Source organism: Culex pipiens, chromosome 1 (assembly GCF_016801865.2).
Source record: "Culex pipiens pallens isolate TS chromosome 1, TS_CPP_V2, whole genome shotgun sequence".
NCBI classification, from domain to species: domain Eukaryota; kingdom Metazoa; phylum Arthropoda; class Insecta; order Diptera; family Culicidae; genus Culex; species Culex pipiens.
In genome coordinates, this window is record NC_068937.1 from 15012689 (window position 1) to 15030847 (window position 18159).

At 44.0% G+C, this 18159-nt stretch overlaps 2 protein-coding genes across 2 annotated transcripts; both read left to right on the forward strand.

Annotated features, from left to right (window-relative positions):
- The first annotated feature begins 526 nt into the window (after positions 1–526).
- Positions 527–17615, forward strand: LOC120424698 (apolipoprotein D). The gene is made up of 4 exons (XM_039588877.2): positions 527–672; positions 10907–11120; positions 16768–17023; positions 17083–17615. Exons 2-4 carry the CDS (start codon positions 10956–10958, stop codon positions 17358–17360), a joined length of 699 nt encoding a protein of 232 aa, XP_039444811.1. The 5' UTR covers positions 527–672; positions 10907–10955; the 3' UTR covers positions 17361–17615.
- LOC120424697 (uncharacterized) lies at positions 6724–10891 on the forward strand. The gene is made up of 3 exons (XM_039588876.2): positions 6724–7320; positions 7514–7784; positions 7846–10891. Exons 1-3 carry the CDS (start codon positions 6786–6788, stop codon positions 8735–8737), a joined length of 1698 nt encoding a protein of 565 aa, XP_039444810.1. The 5' UTR covers positions 6724–6785; the 3' UTR covers positions 8738–10891.
- Positions 17616–18159: the final 544 nt, after the last annotated feature.

Below are 18159 nucleotides of genomic sequence, written 5' to 3' on the forward strand. Positions count from 1 at the left end.
GCTAAAAAAATCCGTGCTGGAATCGAACAATGATTAAGGCTAAGGTTAAGATTAAGATTAACCAATCAAATGTCAACAGATTTGAAACCAAAATTCTTTGATTCAACGACCTACCCTACGAGAAATGACTCATTGAACATTTCGTAAATTCTCTTCAACCAGAGATCAAGTCAAGTTAAAGTCACAAGCAATTGAAATTCAAACGAGATCGTCTAAAACACTAAAAACATACATTTTACTGCCCCCAATAATAATTGATTGTTTTGGGTCATCCGGACCTTCTCTCCTCCAAAACAAAACAAAAGAGCAAAACAAAATCCATAACTGCACACGAGAAGACCCTGTCCGAAATCCGAAGTTGAGGTCCTCAAAAGCGCCCTCTAATTATAGGCCGTCCGACATAAACAACAACGCAGACCTTGACGCAGACCTTTTTTCTTTCATGTCTTTTTGTTTTTATTTTTGCCTGCGTCGAATCGGCCTGTTTACGATATGAATATAACTCATCTAGCACTGGGGCAGAGAATGTTCTGCAACTTTCTTATCGTATTGCTCATTTCCGGAAGCCTTCAGTTGCTCCGCAGAACGCGATCGAGAATGGTTCAGTTTGTGATAAAATTGTGAGATCATCGGTTTATTTGCGTTCAAATCTTTAAAAATAGTTGTTTTAAGGTAAATATGTGCAAAAATTACACGTGGAAACTCAAATTGATTGTTGAAAAGTCGTGAAATATTCATGTGTTAGTGTTGCCAACTCGTGGCGCTAATTGCCACATGTTTTGACAGCTACCACAGATCATCAGACAAACCAGCCATTGATTACGCGGGAGAGCTCTAGAAACGGCGCCGTGGGGGCAACAACCGGTGGTCACTCACCGCGTTCCGATTGGAATGCGTCGAAATTTTCCCTCCCGAAAGCCATAACCCAAATATCCGGCAACGAGCGGGCCTTTTACTTCTCGCCCCGCCAGTCAAATCTCTCCGAAATTTAGTGCAAATTTGATAACGACCGAACCAGATTACCTCGCGCGAGACAGAGACAGAGAGAGGAGAGTAATTTTGCAAACAACTGTCACTGTCACACATATACATGGATGGTAAACTACTTTCGGTGAAATGGTGCATTCGGTGACCGCCCAGGGCCATCACGGCCACAATGGATTGCGCGCGCGGGACAACAAGTTTTTGTTGACGTTTGGAAAGGGCGTAACCTCAAAATGTAAACAAATGGGTTGTTCCGCTCACGCTTGGCGAAAACATCTCGGCGTAAGCCCTTTTGAAACGTGTTCGCCAAAATTGAGGAATCGCGGATTTTGGCGGTCGTGAAAGCGCAGTAGGCTGCGGGGAGGAGCGACCCCTTCGGGACCCCCGCGGGAAGGTTTCGCCGGACGGAAAAAGAGAAAACGAAAGATCTCGCATGAGAAAGAGACAAGTGGCTAGGGGAGACTAATTTGCAAGTGGCATTGTTTGGGGGGATGCGATACCTCTTTGTGGCTAGCGCTTTATGACAGTTTGCTACCTTAGCAATTGTTTGCATTGGTGCTCGTGATAAACAATGTAACTAATGTGAGAGGTGACCAACTGTCAAGGCGTTAGAAAAATGCTAAGCTGTCACTAAATGGGCAAATCTCCCTAAACAAAACCAAATTTGAAGAGAAGGCAGCACAACAAAAGAGATATTTAAAAAAAATCGCATCCGCGGGCCCCTCCACCGCCGAGGGGTCGCGCCGGCAGACCCGCTCTTATCGCTCGCGTTCCTCTCTTTTGCAGCCCCGGCGGTGAAAGTTTTGACCACGGGGTTGGGCACTCTTTTGATCCGTAGCGAATACGGAGCGAATCACGTTTATATGGTAAATACACGGTAAATATATGTAAATATGGATGTACAGGATGCGCTAAAGTCACTGTATGATTTAAATCAGTGTTCTGGCGAGACGTCACTTTTATAAAAGTGACGTTTTGCCAGTAAAAAAATCGAGCGCCTTTTTGACAGCTGCTTTCACGTGGCTTAAGCAAGAAGCACTTTCCTTGGACTTTTTCACCGCAAGTTTTCCCGCAAGAACCCGTGACTAAGGAACCAACGGAACAGCTAGACGACCAAAATTAGCCAGGACCGTCCTTTCGGACAGCTTTCGGACCATCCAACGGCCAGTGCGGTAGGAACGTGGGTAGGAAACATCCGGATCGCTGAAGCGGTGGCCATATCGGATCACCGAAGCGGTGGCCATACCGGATCGCCGAAGTGGTGGCCATACCGGATCACCGAAGCGCTAGCCATACCGGATCGCCGAAGCGGCGGCCAAAGCTGCCGGACCAGGACAACCAGACAGATTCCGGACCATCTAACGGCCAGGGAGGTGGTAAACTTCCGGATCACTGAAGCGGTGGCCATACCGGATCGCCGGCTTCTGGATCAACGAAGTGCTAGCCATACCGGATCGCCGAAGCGGCGGCCAAAGCTGCCGGACGACCAAATTCAAACTTCCGGATCACCGAAGCGGTGGCCATACCGGAACGCCGAAGCGGCGGCCATACCGGATCGCCGACTTCCGGATCACCGAAGCGCTGGCCATACCGGATCGCCGAAGCGGCGGCCAAAGCTGCCGGACGACCAAATTCAAACTTCCGGATCACTGAAGCGGTGGCCATACCGGAACGCCGAAGCGGCGGCCAAAGCTGCCGGACGACAAAATTCAAACTTCCGGATCACCGAAGCGGTGGCCATACCGGAACGCCGAAGTGGTGGTCATACCGGATCACCGAAGCGCTAGCCATACCGGATCGCCGAAGCGGCGGCCAAAGCTGCCGGACGACCAAATTCAAACTTCCGGATCACCGAAGCGGTGGCCATACCGGAACGCCGAAGTGGTGGTCATACCGGATCACCGAAGCGCTAGCCATACCGGATCGCCGAAGCGGCGGCCAAAGCTGCCGGACGACAAAATTCAAACTTCCGGATCACCGAAGCGGTGGCCATACCGGATCGCCGAAGCGGTGGCCATACCGGATCGCCGACTTCCGGATCACCGAAGCGCTGGCCATACCGGATCGCCGAAGCGGTGGCCATACCGGATCGCCAAAGCGGCGGCCACAGCTGCCGGGTGACCAAACCAGGCAGCTTCCGGATCATCCAACGGCCAGGGCTGTCGTAAACTTCCGGATCGCCGAAGCGGTGGCCATAGCTGCCTTAGCCGACTGGCTTCGGATCGTACGGCTATAACTGGACTAGCCTACGAATCACGGAAGAAAAATGGCTGAAACAGATTCAGCTAAAGACCGGGTAAGTTGTATTTAATTAATGGAAATTTGAACAAAAAATATAACAAAAAATAAATCTAGGAGGTGTTCTGGATGCGACTCAAACCAGAAATCGGCTTGGTACCTCCCGAGATTAAAACAATCCTGGACAAGCAGATGCTATCTGCAACGAGCTGGTTAGGAGATTTTACGGAAAAGGACATTGAAGAGCTGCAGAAATCAGTTCGCGAAATGGGAATGAAAGTTGGGCCAGAAGAGCGGCGTCAATTTCTGGGAGACTATTGGACCTGCCCCGGAGACTTTCAATTCACTGTGTTCCAAAAAAAGTGCATACGGAGAATTGCGCAAGCAATCAGTGACCGCGGAATTGCGTTTTTCATCGAACCGAAAAGACAGGATTCAAACACTCATCCGGATGCACAATTTTATCAAGATCCTGTTGATCGCAACGCTTTAATCGAAAAGCTAATAGACAGTGACTTTGCTAAGTATGAACTAAAATTAAGTAACATATGCTCAGATAGTTTTTAAATTTGGAAAATTTCAGGAATCTCCCTAACGAGGAACTGGATCAGCTGAAAGATGTTAAAGTCAGGTTCAAGCAAGAGGTTCCGGGAAGAGTTGACGGCTATATAACATGCTACAAATGCAACAGCGAGCGAAAAGTCGTGCGACAGGACCGACGAACCTGGGCGGTGTATAATTTTTTCAAACATCTGCACAAGGAAAGTACATCGGAACGAGATCGATCATTTGAACCTGCAGCTGCCAAAAAAGGTGAAATTTAAAAAATCAAAACAAATTAAGAACTGAACAAAAAATCCATTTTTTTAGCGCGACACAAGGCTTCACAGAGTCCGGTCCAACAATCTCTGAACCACGCGCGGGCCCGGCTCCCCGGTCGCGACAACGATGAGCAGGTCGGATCCTTGTCCGAATCCACCTTGAAGACATCGAGAAAAACGCCACCAACACGCGCTCCAAAGAATCCTTCGGACACGGTCTATCACCCACTCGACCGCAGTAACGATCCCAACGGTCGAATTTTGCAACGGTCTCAGGACAGTGCGCGAGCTCAGCACAGCAACACCACGCCAACAACACCACATCCGTACGCTTCGCGAGATCCTTTGGATGGTCTGGAGGTTGGTACATTCGACCATTTGAACGGTGAACAGAGAGGATCTGAACTGATCTTCGAGAGATCGATTGAAACGCCACCTCCAAACGCTACACGATACCCTTCGGACACGGAGATTGATCTATTTGACCGCAGCAACGATTCCAATGATCTACACTTGGAACGGTCTCTGACCCACGTGCGAGCGCGGCGTTCCGTGCAATACAACGACCAGCAGAACAGATCCTTCTCCGAAGCCAACGTCAAGAGATTAAGAGAAACCTCACCCACATGCGCTCCACGGAATCCTCCGGACACGTTCTTTGACCCGTTCGACCGCATCAACGATCCCAACGGTCGGATTTTGCAACGGTCTCAGGCCAACGCGCGAGCTTTGCGTTCCGAGCAAAGCAACACCACTGCAACAACACCACCTCCGGACGCTTCTCGAGATCCTTTGGATGATCTGGATATTGATACATTCGACCGCAGCAACGATGAACAGCGAGGATCATACTCCGAACAGCTCTTCGAGAGATCTATTGGAACGCCACCTCCATACGCTACACGATACCCTTCGGACACGGAGTTTGATCTAATCAATGCGGTCAACCGCAGCAACGATTTCGACGATCTACACTTGGATCGGTCTATGACTCACGGACGAGCGCAGCATTCCGTGCACAGCAACGACGAGCAGGACAGATCCTTCTCTGAAGCCAACGTCAAGATATTGAGTAAATCGACTATCACTCCACGGAATTCTCCGGATACGGTCGATCCCGATGATCAACACTTGCAAGGGTCTCAGACCAACGCGCGAGCTCGGCGTTCCGAGCACAGCAACACCAAGGTAATAACACCACTACTTAACGCTTCGCGAGATCCTTCGGACATGGAGGTCTACAATTCTGCCGAACAACACCCTATGCAATCTCTGCTCGAAGCGCGATCACAGCATTCCGACCTCAACGATTTTCAGGAACTACCTCGCACCGGAGACAACCCTTCACGAAATCACTCCGACACGGTAGTTGGTCCATCCGGCCACGGATACGATCTGGCCGAACTACAGCGATCTACGAGCAACGTGGGAGCTCAGAATGAGTCGGACCTCGACAACACCGGACAAAAGGCACCAACTACGTACAGATTAGAAATTCAGACTTGTCCACTTGGTTACGGTGATGATAATGATGATCGACAACTGCCCGAGGCATCCGGCGGGAGGCTATACTCGGAAAACTAAAATTGTGGGACGAAACGGCCGACCGTTCCACTGTTGAAGGACTGGCCAAAAAACCACTTTTGAAAACTTATGTTGAGATCCATCAGAGAAATCACAACCGAAGCAAGGGTGGAGAAAGATATTCCCTGTTGGAGAAGGACGTGTTAACGTACGGCTATTTAGCTTCCGGAGCGTCGTATCACAAATTTAAAAAAGACAACATGTGTGCACCGAGCAGGAGGACCATAAAACGACACATTGCAGAGCACACCAGCCAGATCAAAGAAGGTTTGATTTAATATTAAATATCTTTTACAACACAAAGAATTACACATTGAGATTCTTTTTTTTTTTCACAACACCTTGGCTACCGGACTGCTACGATCGGAATTTGTTTATCTCAATGATAAACAATATAAATATCTACACGCTTATACGAATTTATTCAATTTTACTTTAAATTTTGAGAAAGCAATCTACGCTATTTTGAGTTGGAACTCTCTATTCCAGTTTAGTTTGGCTGAAGTGTTAGGTAAAGTTAACAATATATCTAGAGCTTTTTAAAGGTACTTTTTTAGTTTGTACCCCGTTGGTTGGTCAAAGTCAAACTAAAAAGTGACGAACTGTCACTTTTTACACGGCGCTTACGCACACTATCAAAACATACATTTGGTAGTGTGTGTGAACTCCGTGTAAAAGGGGTGTCAAACTAAAAAGTGACCCCGTTCGTTTGACAACAGTTGATGTCAAACCATCGGGGTTTGAGTGTACCCAGTCACGACGTTTTAGCAGGAGAGTTTTTACAGAGCTGGGTATTCTTACAGCATTCTAGCAGAAATGTTCCACTGTTCTAGCAGGATTCTGACAGAACATCTGCTAGAATATTTCGTGACTAGGTTTAAGTTATTGCAAACTTTTTTAATTTAAAAAAACTCTAGATATCAAAAACAAGGTTAAGCTACCTGATCTTAATTAAAGTCAGTTAACAAACAAATACACATTTTTTACAATAATATCTTAATATTTTTTTAAATCTGAGTTGTAACTAATTGATTTGATTTGGTGTAATTTTTTTATGTATGAATTGACTTTGTTATTTTTTTTTTTTCTATTTCAGCTGTGCTAGACGTGAAAGGCTTAAAAGCATATTTGGTTGAAAACGGATTCCCTTTGGTGGTTATGTTAGTGGAAGATGGAACAAAAATCCAACAACATGCTCAACACGACAGTAGATCTGACTGTTTAACGGGATGCGTACCTCCGTTTGACGAAGCTGGTATGCCTCGTGTCGATTACTTCAAGGCGACTTCGGCATACGCCGTCAAAAAGCACCTGGAATCGAGTAGATTGGCCGACACGGCGTACGTCCAGCTGGCCGTACCTTTGGCGCCGGAGGCTGCGCCGTACGTTTTATTTTACGTAGGTACGGATAATAAGTTTTCGCACGACGACGTAAGAAGACGATGGAAAACGACGAAGAGGCTGCTCAAGAATGAAGGAATAAAGGTGATCGGATTCGCCTCCGACGGTGATCCAAAGCTTCTGAAAGCGATGCTGAACGAAACGTCATTTTTGTCGCGGCTACAGCGGTCCAAATGGGGGCCATTCTTCATCGTTAACAACATCCCGCTGGAGCATGTGTACATCCAAGACATTATCCATCTGCTGAATAAAATACGGAATAAGCTCCTCAATTCCAAAGAGCTGAAATTCGGTAAGCCATAATTATGTTTAAAAACGTTTCAATTCCCTGTCTTACACAATTAGTTGCATAACTTTTCTGGTTTTTTTTTTAATTTATGTTCTCCTCATTTTGCAATTGTTCTTTCTCTTTTAAAAGTTTGTTATAAAGAGTTAACACATTACGTAATGGCCTTTATCCTAACTCAATTTCTTTTCAATTTCAGGTATATTGACTATCAAAAAGGACCACTTACAACTACTTATCAACACAATATCAAAAGACAAACATGGATTAAACGACACCGATGCATCCACTAAGGATAGGATGAAATTCGATCCAACGTGGAGAATAATGCAAAAGGATGTCCGGGACTGTCTCGAAGAGTTTGTCCCTGGCAGTGAGGGCACGGTTATGCTTCTACAGCTGATGAGTCAAATTTATGAAGCATATTGCGAAATCAACCTTGTGCCACTTGAACGGATATTTAAAATCTGGTAAGTCGTAATCTAAATTTAAACTGTACATGTACTGATTAAATATACTAAAACATTCTAGGCATGCTTTATTTCTCATTCGTTGTTGGCGTCATAAATGCATCGAGTCAAAATCTGTCGGGAAGGAATGCATCACATCTAACGCTTATCAGTGTCTTGAACTCGATGCACATGGGCTGGTGCTGCTGGCTGAAATGTGCCGCGATTGTCCTGAACAATTTCTGGTATTATGCTTTTCGAGTCAACCGGCGGAGGAAGTTTTTCGCGAGTTACGGTCCATGACGGCAACCAATGAGACCGCATGTGAATTTAGTATGAAGGAGCTGGGAGAACGTTTGAGAAACGCATTTATGAAGTCTCAAATATCGTATCGAAGAAAGAACGACCTTAAGTTCAACAACATCATTCGGAAGCAGAACAAATACCCCAACCCGCCACATCCGATGCCGACCGACGATGAAGTAAGGGTAACGATTGAGAAAGCAAGAGTACAAGCTGCCCATGACCTGCTCAACTTAGGAATAACGACCGAAGCTCATCACTTCATGGACTCAATGAATGTCCATGACACCAGCTTTGAGTTCGTAACTACTGGAATATCATCTGATGTCGATTCTGATTCGGACTCAGACTTGGAGCAACCGTCTCACAACATAGAATTTGTATCGACAGATGACGCCCTTGGGGAAGATGATGAAAGTGGCACCGAGTCAAATGAGGATGAACACTCTTCGGTTGAAGACGAGATTTACGACGCTGAACAACTTTTCGCAAATTTCAAAGGGGAGCTCAAGTTGCGAAATAGCAGTACTACAAAACACACATACCGTATCAGAGACTCAACTGGGAAAATTCACATCATAAAAAAGAGCAAAGTTGTATGGATGCTCTCACGCGGTCGTTCGCGACCCAACTCGGCTAGACTAACCAGATATCGTAAACAAAAACCTTAAAATCAACCGATTAACTTTATACTCGTTCCACATCACTCGAAATATTTCATGGAATCAATATGATTGAATAAACGCAAAAAACAAACATTTCATAAATTGTTCTTTATTTTCCATTTTATAAGTAAATCTTGGGCGAATCGGGACACATAGGGCGAATTGGGACTGCTATTTTAGTCATTTTGATAATATGTTTTAAAATGATCGATTGGTTTTCGCTAGAACAGACACATAATCACTTGCAAAGTGGGGGTTGTAATATAGAAGGCTTTAAATAACACAACGTCGTTTATGGACACTCCCTAAATCTAAAACAAATCAAATATGGTGGGACAGCGTGCATATCTTGCCTAACATGGTGCGTGCTAGTTCACATAAAATCAAAACAACCTAGTTCGATACACTCAACCCCCGGTGGTTGGTCACTTTTTCGTTTGACACTTTTTTAGTTTGTACCCCGTTGGTTGGTCAAAGTCAAACTAAAAAGTGACGAACTGTCACTTTTTACACGGCGCTCACACACACTATCTAAACAAACGTTCAGTAGTGTGTGTGAACTCCGTGTAAAAGGGGTGTCAAACTAAAAAGTGACCCCGTTCGTTTGACAACAGTTGGTGTCAAACCATCGGGGTTTGAGTGTATTTAAATTTGAAACTCTTAAATGATCTAAAAAGTGTTGTCCCTGTTGAGAATGAAGTCTACATTTTCCCCAGACGACGGTTCCTATTCAGTGATGGAGTAGTGTCGTGACCCATGAGCTGGTTCTCACAGTGATGTTCTCCTGGAGATTCGATAAGTGTAACTCGCACTCGAGGCGTTTACAATTTTCGTCCAATGGCCCGTAACTATTCAACCTTGAATGAATGGACATGGTCTTCTGAATCCTGCTACTTAATCTGGAACTTAACACCGGTCGTGGTTCTTTTTTGAGATTTTGTTTATCTGGACACCAGACCCAAATCAAATTGGATAGGAGTTAAAATGTTTTGGAAATAGAAAAGAGGTAATCTTCAAAACAATACCATGAAAATAATTTGTCATAAGCGTAGACTTGGCCCCGCCTAGTGAGTAACACTGGGTACACCAACTTGCCATCGGGCATCGCTATCACAAAGGTTGAGGTACAAGTAATGGCGTTCTGCTTCTCATTGGTTTTCTACTCGGTCGTAACACGGATGTCCGCTCCGGATGTGAGTAATTCTGATGAAGCCATACCCGATTGTGTTGCCAATGAAGATCGGCCGGTAACTGCAACGAGCGCAAGAAGAAAAAGTTCAAACATTCGCGCGGGGACCATCGCCGGCACTCAGAAACATCCAGCGGTCTTCGGGACCATCACAACTCGTTGAGTTCGTCCTCGCAGTGGTCATCGGGAGTAGTGGTGGGAGTAGCAGCAGGTACGGAAAGGGTGGACGGCAAAGGACAACGTGCAATTAGCGCTTAATTTCGAACCATGAGCTTGCTTGAATGTGCCCAAGAGCACCGATGCCACCGGATGCTTGAATTTGTCCATTTTGGCTTGACTCACTTCTTGTTTAGTTTGCTGCTACTTCGATGTTGCTACATCCTTGTCCAATCGATCGCGCCTAACTGCCCCTGTTCTAGCACCGGCCGCCACCTTAAACCTCCCGGAACTTATCATTGAACTCGTTAAGCAAGCCGCCAAATGTGATGCGCCTTCCAGCAGATGCAAGTTGATACCGCAATAGTCTTCTCGGGACACAGCTTGGCGCAGATTTCCTGAGCTAGGCTGGCCATAACTTTGAATTTGTTTTCCAATCCGAGTTCGCCTCAGCCTGCTGCAGCTTGGATATTATTTCTGTCGTGCTCTTTGTTTTCGTTCAACTTGTTTGTAAACAAGGGCAGTCTGCTATGACAACTGAGAAAAACACTGAAACAAAAATCATGTAGGAATCGTACATGCGCGTAAATATGGATGCACATACGGATGAACGTATGCTATAAATGAAATATATTTCAAGTGACCACCTCGTGGTTTTGACACATTATAAATAATTATAACGATCAAGAGAGGGCGCGCGAGCGCGCTTCTTCTGCGCGATCGTTTCACCCCTTGTTTTGAGCATATATTCTTTGATCTTTAGCATTCCTTGTTTCATCTTCTTTTCTCTCTCTTCTTTTCATTTTTATTATCAACACGCGAAATGTCAGGCCCGATCACGTCTTGGCCACTTTTTTTTAAGTTTAGCGCCCTCTGACAATGACCGGATGCGACAGATGTCACCGTCGTCTTGGCGACGGCGGCCCCACCAAAACCGATCTTCGCTGGACCCTGCTAATTATGCTCGTTTTGATAGTGGGTCAATGCAGCCCGCAGATGGCGGGCGGCGGCCGCCGCCGTAACCGGAGCGAACGGTGCCCCAGGGTGAGTTCCGTATTAACATTGCAATAGGGCGAATCGGTAGATGTAAACAAGCAGCCTTTCTTACTCAACGTGAACTGTCACTAGAGCACTAAAAATCAGAAGTACCCCTCAAAAAGGGTTCTATCTACCTTTTATCTGTCAACACAAGGAAAACAAACAAAGGCAAAACGGTAACGACGGGTAAACTTGAGAAAAAGGGTGGAAGTAACCCTCAAAAAGGGTTTGTTTTCCTTGTTGTGGCATCCTGAAGATTATCCTAAATTAAGCAGTCAGTGATAAGCGTGTAGAGCTATGGATGTGTGAGTGAAAAGCGAGCGTGAATCGGGAGTTAGTCTAGTAGATGAAGCCGAAGAATAAAGATGGAGCTTTGCTCCCGTTTATATGATTAATAGTGTTTTAAATGAGATAATAATAAATAGGAAGATATCACATTGGCGATCCTGCCATGTTGTTAATTTTTGTTTTTTTTGTGAATAAAATGTGGACAAAAATAAAAGGAAAAGGTCAATTGTTTCAAAATTACAAAAGTGCGTGTTCCGGCATTTTTGCGCAGCAGGACGGCATCGTAGCGACGATGGCAGCGGGCAGCCGATTGCCATTAGGAGGCAGCCGGGCTGTTGGCCGAGTTGCTGGAGTTCGGTGAGAATTTTCCAGTTATTTTATTTGTTGTTTTTGTTGGTGTGAAGAGAGCGGAGCAGAAATTTACTTGTGTGTGTGTATCAGGATCGCGTGCATGGCCTGCTGGGTTGGGATGTTCAGTAGGTCGGGTTAATTTTAAATGTGTGCAGCTCTGGCAAGAGGTCGGCTAAGGGTTGATGTGTCTACCTTTTTATCTCCCCCACCCCACTCCCCCGCGCTGTGCTTTGCGTCCAAAACTAGGCTTATCTTCTGCATTCGTCCTGTCATGCAAAGATCGCAGTAATCGTTGGGCGGCCATCGACGCACACGAATCTAATCCGCGGAATGAATGTTGTTGTATGTGTGCGACACAGCAGTGCAATCGAGGAACGAGGATTTTGTTTACATGATGCACGATTAAAAGGTTGCGATTGAAGTTGTCAATAATAACATTACCCAAAATTGGGTGAGCGGAACTGCGATGTTTATCTTATACACGTTGCCGAGTTTTTAGTAGGACTTTAGGTGATGTTTAGTTGCTGTGCTTATAAAAAAATGCTTTACAGCCAAGAGTGACTTAAGGATAGATTCTTGCGACGAATAATTTAATAAAAACAGGTTAATTTTTATTTGTTATTATTATTATTTTGTGCATCGTATATTTCAGAAAATCTGTAATTAGGCTTTCTAGTCAAAAATTTACCAACACATTCAAAGTTTGTTTACATTACAGCTGGAGTTTTGTTTGCATCAGGACACTGTGACGAGAAGATCGTCATTTTTGGGTTAAATTATATTTTTTTCACTGGGCCTAGAAAACCTTATGAAAATCAGATTACACAGTAGTTAAGTTAAACGTTTCATGTGATAAATGTAGAACTTTAAATGAGTTCATCGGCTTGATGTGTACTTTACGATAATAACTTTAACAGTATGTTTTCACATAAACTGAGAAAAATTACCTCAAAAACATAAACTATAACAACATGCGGTAAAATTTTACAAAAAAAAATTGTTTCTTCCTATTGTATGTCTGTAATTTTTGATTTTTTTTACAGTGCGCAGTTGATTAGTGTTGGTTCCGTAATAGACAGCTGTTCTTTTATTCTAGAGCCGGGACCGTGGTGTAGGGGTAAGCGTGGTTGCCTCTCACCCAGTCGGCCTGGGTTCGATCCCAGAAGGTCCCGGTGGCAAATTTTGAGACGAGATTTGTCTGATCACGCCTTCCGTCGGACGGGGAAGTAAATGTTGGCCCCGGTCTAACCTAGAGGTTAGGTCGTTAGCTTAGTCCAGGTGTAGGAGTCGTCTCCCTGGGTCCTGCCTCGGTGGAGTCGCTGGTAGGCAGTTGGACTTACAATCCAAAGGTCGTCAGTTCGAATCCCGGGGTGGATGGAAGCTTAGGTGTTAAAAGAGGTTTGCAATTGCCTCAACAATCAAGCCTTCGGACACCTAGTTTCGAGTAGGAATCTCGCAATCGACAACGCCAAGGCAATGCTGTAGAGCGAATAATTTGATTGATTTGATTTTTTTTTCTTTTATTCTAGCTTTGTTTGGGTCCGGAATTGACAGCTTGTGCTGGCTGCGGTCGAGCTGCCTGCACAATCCTGTATTGAGATATAGAGGTCGCCCTCTGTTATTCACTAAAGCCTGGTGGAGAGATGGCCTATGAATATTTGCTGTAAGGCCTTAGGGAGTAGAGACATGTAATTATTCACGGAGAGATGACTTGTGGACTAGCTTGTGGATGATTGCATGGAAGCCTGGTGAAGAGGAGGCTCAAGGATGGCTTGTGTTTATATCATTATATTATTAGATGTAAGAGAGAGTTATGAGGTTTTGTGTATAATCATTGGATTTAAAAATTCATGCTATAATTTTAATAATTTAAAATGGCTGAAAGAATTTTGGAAAGCTTAGTTTCGTAAGGTCTGGTTTGAGTTCCCATAAGTCCCCAATGATAAAAAAAAATAAGTTTGGTAAAGTAATTTTTAAATTTATATATAAAAAAGTAAATTTTCAGATATCCTCAATAGTCTTTGCTCAGATAATGTTAATCGTAATCAATTTGCTTAGTTGAATAGTTTGGGAGATATTTACAAATTGCAGAACATGAAAAGAATGTTTAGCAGAGCATTAACAATTGCTTGTTGAACCAAGATAGGTACACATTTTCAAAGTAAAATTAACTTTCATTTTAATTAACTATTCAAAATTTGTTTGAGGAGTTATAAAGACATTACAGTTATAGCGTTGTAAAAAAAGGAGATTAAATGCGCAGAGTTTTCAATTAAATTGATGGTTTGGAAGCATTGATAAAGAGATAAAAATAACTGCTACAAAAGAGTTCCTGAAAGTTGAGTCGGGTTTAGCCCAAGGCCAACTGCTGCAAGGGATTGAGTCGGGTTTAGCCCAAGGCCAATCGTCCTAAAAAGTTGAGTCGGGTTTAGCCCAAGGCCAACTGCAGCAAAAGAGTTCCTGAAAGTTGAGTCGGGTTTAGCCCAAGGCCAACTGCTGCAAAAGATTGAGTCGGGTTTAGCCCAAGGCCAATCGCCCTAAAAAGTTGAGTCGGGTTTAGCCCAAGGCCAACAGCAGCAAAAGAGTTCCTGAAAGTTGAGTCGGGTTTAGCCCAAGGCCAACTGCTGCAAAAGATTGAGTCGGGTTTAGCCCAAGGCCAATCGTCCTAAAAAGTTGAGTCGGGTTTAGCCCAAGGCCAACTGCTGCAAAAGATTGAGTCGGGTTTAGCCCAAGGCCAATCGCCCTAAAAAGTTGAGTCGGGTTTAGCCCAAGGCCAACAGCAGCAAAAGAGTTCCTGAAAGTTGAGTCGGGTTTAGCCCAAGGCCAACTGCTGCAAAAGATTGAGTCGGGTTTAGCCCAAGGCCAATCGTCCTAAAAAGTTGAGTCGGGTTTAGCCCAAGGCCAACTGCTGCAAAAGATTGAGTCGGGTTTAGCCCAAGGCCAATCGCCCTAAAAAGTTGAGTCGGGTTTAGCCCAAGGCCAACTGCAGCAAAAAAAAAGTTCCTGAAAGTTGAGTCGGGTTTAGCCCAAGGCCAACTGCAGCAAAACAGTTCCTGGAAGTTGAGTCGGGTTTAGCCCAAGGCCAACTGCTGCGAAAAGAGTTGTTGAGAAAATGAGTCGAATGTTGTTTAAAGAAAATTGCTGAAAAGTTATAGGATCACGCTCCAATATAATAGTTCAATATTAATGGTTATAGTGCATTGTAAAAGACACGGAAGAAAGAATAGGGCACCATTGCCTGCAAAGAACTCACCAAAAAGAATAATGGAAGCTCACAACAAATATAGCGACACATTGGATTACACTATGAAAAAAATCAACATTAAAAAAATACTGTTCTACAACCAAATATATATTGTTCAAACAATGTTCTATTGTATTTAGATTTTAATCAGGGAGTAAGTAGTTAAGTAGTCAATGTATGTTCGAAGAATAAGTTAATAAATAATAAACATAATGTATTACTGCAGTTAAACATACATACGAAAATATAAGAAGAGAATGTACACGACACGAAATTTAAGATAGCGGGCCACGAAAATTAAAATTGTTATCAATCAAATAACATATAAATAACTTTATACATACAGCATAACAACATGTTTTTCTTCAAATGGAAAAATACAAAACGTCAACCGCAGTATGAATTGTTAAATTATAACTATAGGGTAACCACCACGACATAGTGGAATGTGGCTCTTCATGAGAGTAAGTTTTGTTGGAGGTTAAGCGGTGATTCACTCTTCCGGGAAAACGAGTTCTCATCACACAATGCTCCCTTTTTCAAATTTCATAAATATATAACCCAATAGGAGTATTCCAGCGATAATAATTTATAAAAAACGATTTCATTTTCAGGATATCTAAAAGATTTGTAATAAAATTTGTTAAAGTACTTGATGGAAATAGGATAGAGTTCTTAATCAACTTAGCATACGTACGATCGAATAATGACATTCAAGCCTTGTGGAAACCCTAAACAATTTTCATTCAAATAGTTGTATTAAATTCAAGGTTGAGGACCGATATCTAGTAATTAAATTTCAAAAGAAACCTATAAATAGCCAATAGAAGTAGGATAATTAGATGAAAGGAGTTTTCTAATATTACAGTTTAAGTAATTTTTAAAGAAGGAAGTTCTTTGAAGTTTATATCTTAAAAATATGGCTCACGTCTGTCAATGAAAACATTAATTTTAGTTAGGAGAGGAAGCCTTCGCCAGTTATAATGAGACGGTTAATTATGTTACAAATAGGTTCATGATTTCCTGTGCATGATATACGTAGTTTTCACTTTAAATGTTTCGTTTCAGAACATGATATACCGCTGATGTTTTTTTTCTTTCTTTTTTTCACTACTTTAGTTGATTCGGAGGAAAGCAGAATAGTTGGAAGATCAATGCTTACGCAAAGAAGGGAACTGGATCCACATCATTGGCATCGTTGATATTGGCAGCCTATGCTGTTAGTCATCGCTCTACGGGACGGACACTTCGCCAGGCGTTGCCAAATTAAGACGAGAGGCGGCAGGAAGGATTTTAGTTTAATATTGACTTTATTGTTAGTGTACATTCAATTTGGCAAGGGGAGGATGTGGCATCCTGAAGATTATCCTAAATTAAGCAGTCAGTGATAAGCGTGTAGAGCTATGGATGTGTGAGTGAAAAGCGAGCGTGAATCGGGAGTTAGTCTAGTAGATGAAGCCGAAGAATAAAGATGGAGCTTTGCTCCAGTTTATATGATTAATAGTGTTTTAAATAAGATAATAATAAATAGGAAGATATCACACTTGTGTTGACAGATAAAGGATAGAAATAACCCTTTTAGAAGGGTACTTCTGATTTTGAGTGTAGACTGTTTGTTTACATCTACAGATTCGCCTTATTGAAAAGTTAATACGGAGTTGACAGATGCGTGCAGTTTGACAGTTGTGAAATCGAAAAAAATATCCGAGCGGGCAGCTGTCAGTCTGCGCGACCTCTAGCAGACTTCTAACTGACTTTTAAACTTGAAAGGTTCGCGCGATGCGCAACTTTGACCTGCCGGCCATGATGGGCAACTGGTACGTCATCCAGTACTTTGCCTCGTCCGAAACGCTGCCGGAGTACTCGTGCATGCGCAGTTCCTTCACCACGACGGACGGGTTCGTGACGATGAACTTCACCTACTACTACTCGGACGACCCGCTCCGGAACTTCCAGCAGGGCAACATAACCTGGGTCATTCCGAACTTTGCCCAGCCGGCGCACTGGATTCACGCCGAGTTTACCTGTAAGAACTCAAGGAAGCTTCATTTCAACCGCAACATAACCTCAAACTTAAAATTTCAGACGAGGAGATCTACAACACGTACGTCATCGACACCGACTACAAGTCCTGGGGCCTCATCATGCACTGCGCCGAGAAGACCAAGGCCCAGAAGTACCTGTCGGCGCTGATGCTGTCCCGGACGCCGGACCTAACCCCGAATGTGGTCAACTTTTTGCGCGAGAAGCTGCCGCGGTACGACATCGATTTGAGCACCATGTTTGGCATCCCGCAGGGCAATTGCAGCGCGTTGGAGGGGGAGCAGGACCCGAAGAAGTACTTCAAGTACGAAACCTTGTGAAATGTTGAATGGTTATGTAAATAAAAAATGTAATTTTTAAAGATTGATGAGTAATTTGGTATAACAGTGTAACGAAACGTCAAAACAAAACAAACTAAATTTGGTTAGGCGAATTTTCAATCATTTTCAGTTTCTATCAAAAGTTCTATCAAACAACTGCAATTTTGAAATATAGTTGAGTAATTCAGTGTTAGAGTGCAATGAAACGTCAAAATAAACACGCTTAATTAGGCTAGGCAAACTTTTAACCTTTTTCGCAACGTCATGCTTAATTCTGTGAACTGTCACCTGTCACACGCCTATCTCCACTGCATTTATGACCACCTGAACTCACAGTCAAAAGGAAATTTAATCCCTCAGCCGGTGTCCTCTTCCTCGCGCAAAAGCGGGTTCATTGTCGTCACGTGACCCCGGCGGTGACCCCGCCGGCAGAATTCTCCCTCGCTCATACGTCACTCGGCAAACATAACCTCACACACAGGTTTCCCCCTTAATTTCTCGCGCGTCAAAATCCAAAGGCTCTCGCTCTCTCTCGCCCCGTTTCCCACATCGCGGAAGGAAGCGAAATTTCGCAATTTAAAGCCCGCCCCAGGCCCAGGGTCTTTCTCTTCCCGCGGGGAGGGTTCGCTGGAAACTCGTTTTCGGCCGAACTTTCGGCCTTTTGTTGCCAATGATGTATTGGCAGCGCGGTTTCGGGGCCTCTCGGTTGGTCACCGATGGTGACAGAAAGTGAAGGTTTGCGATCTTTGAAAGCGAAATTTGAGTTCGATTCGATGCAGTTGCGATGGGAACACTGCAC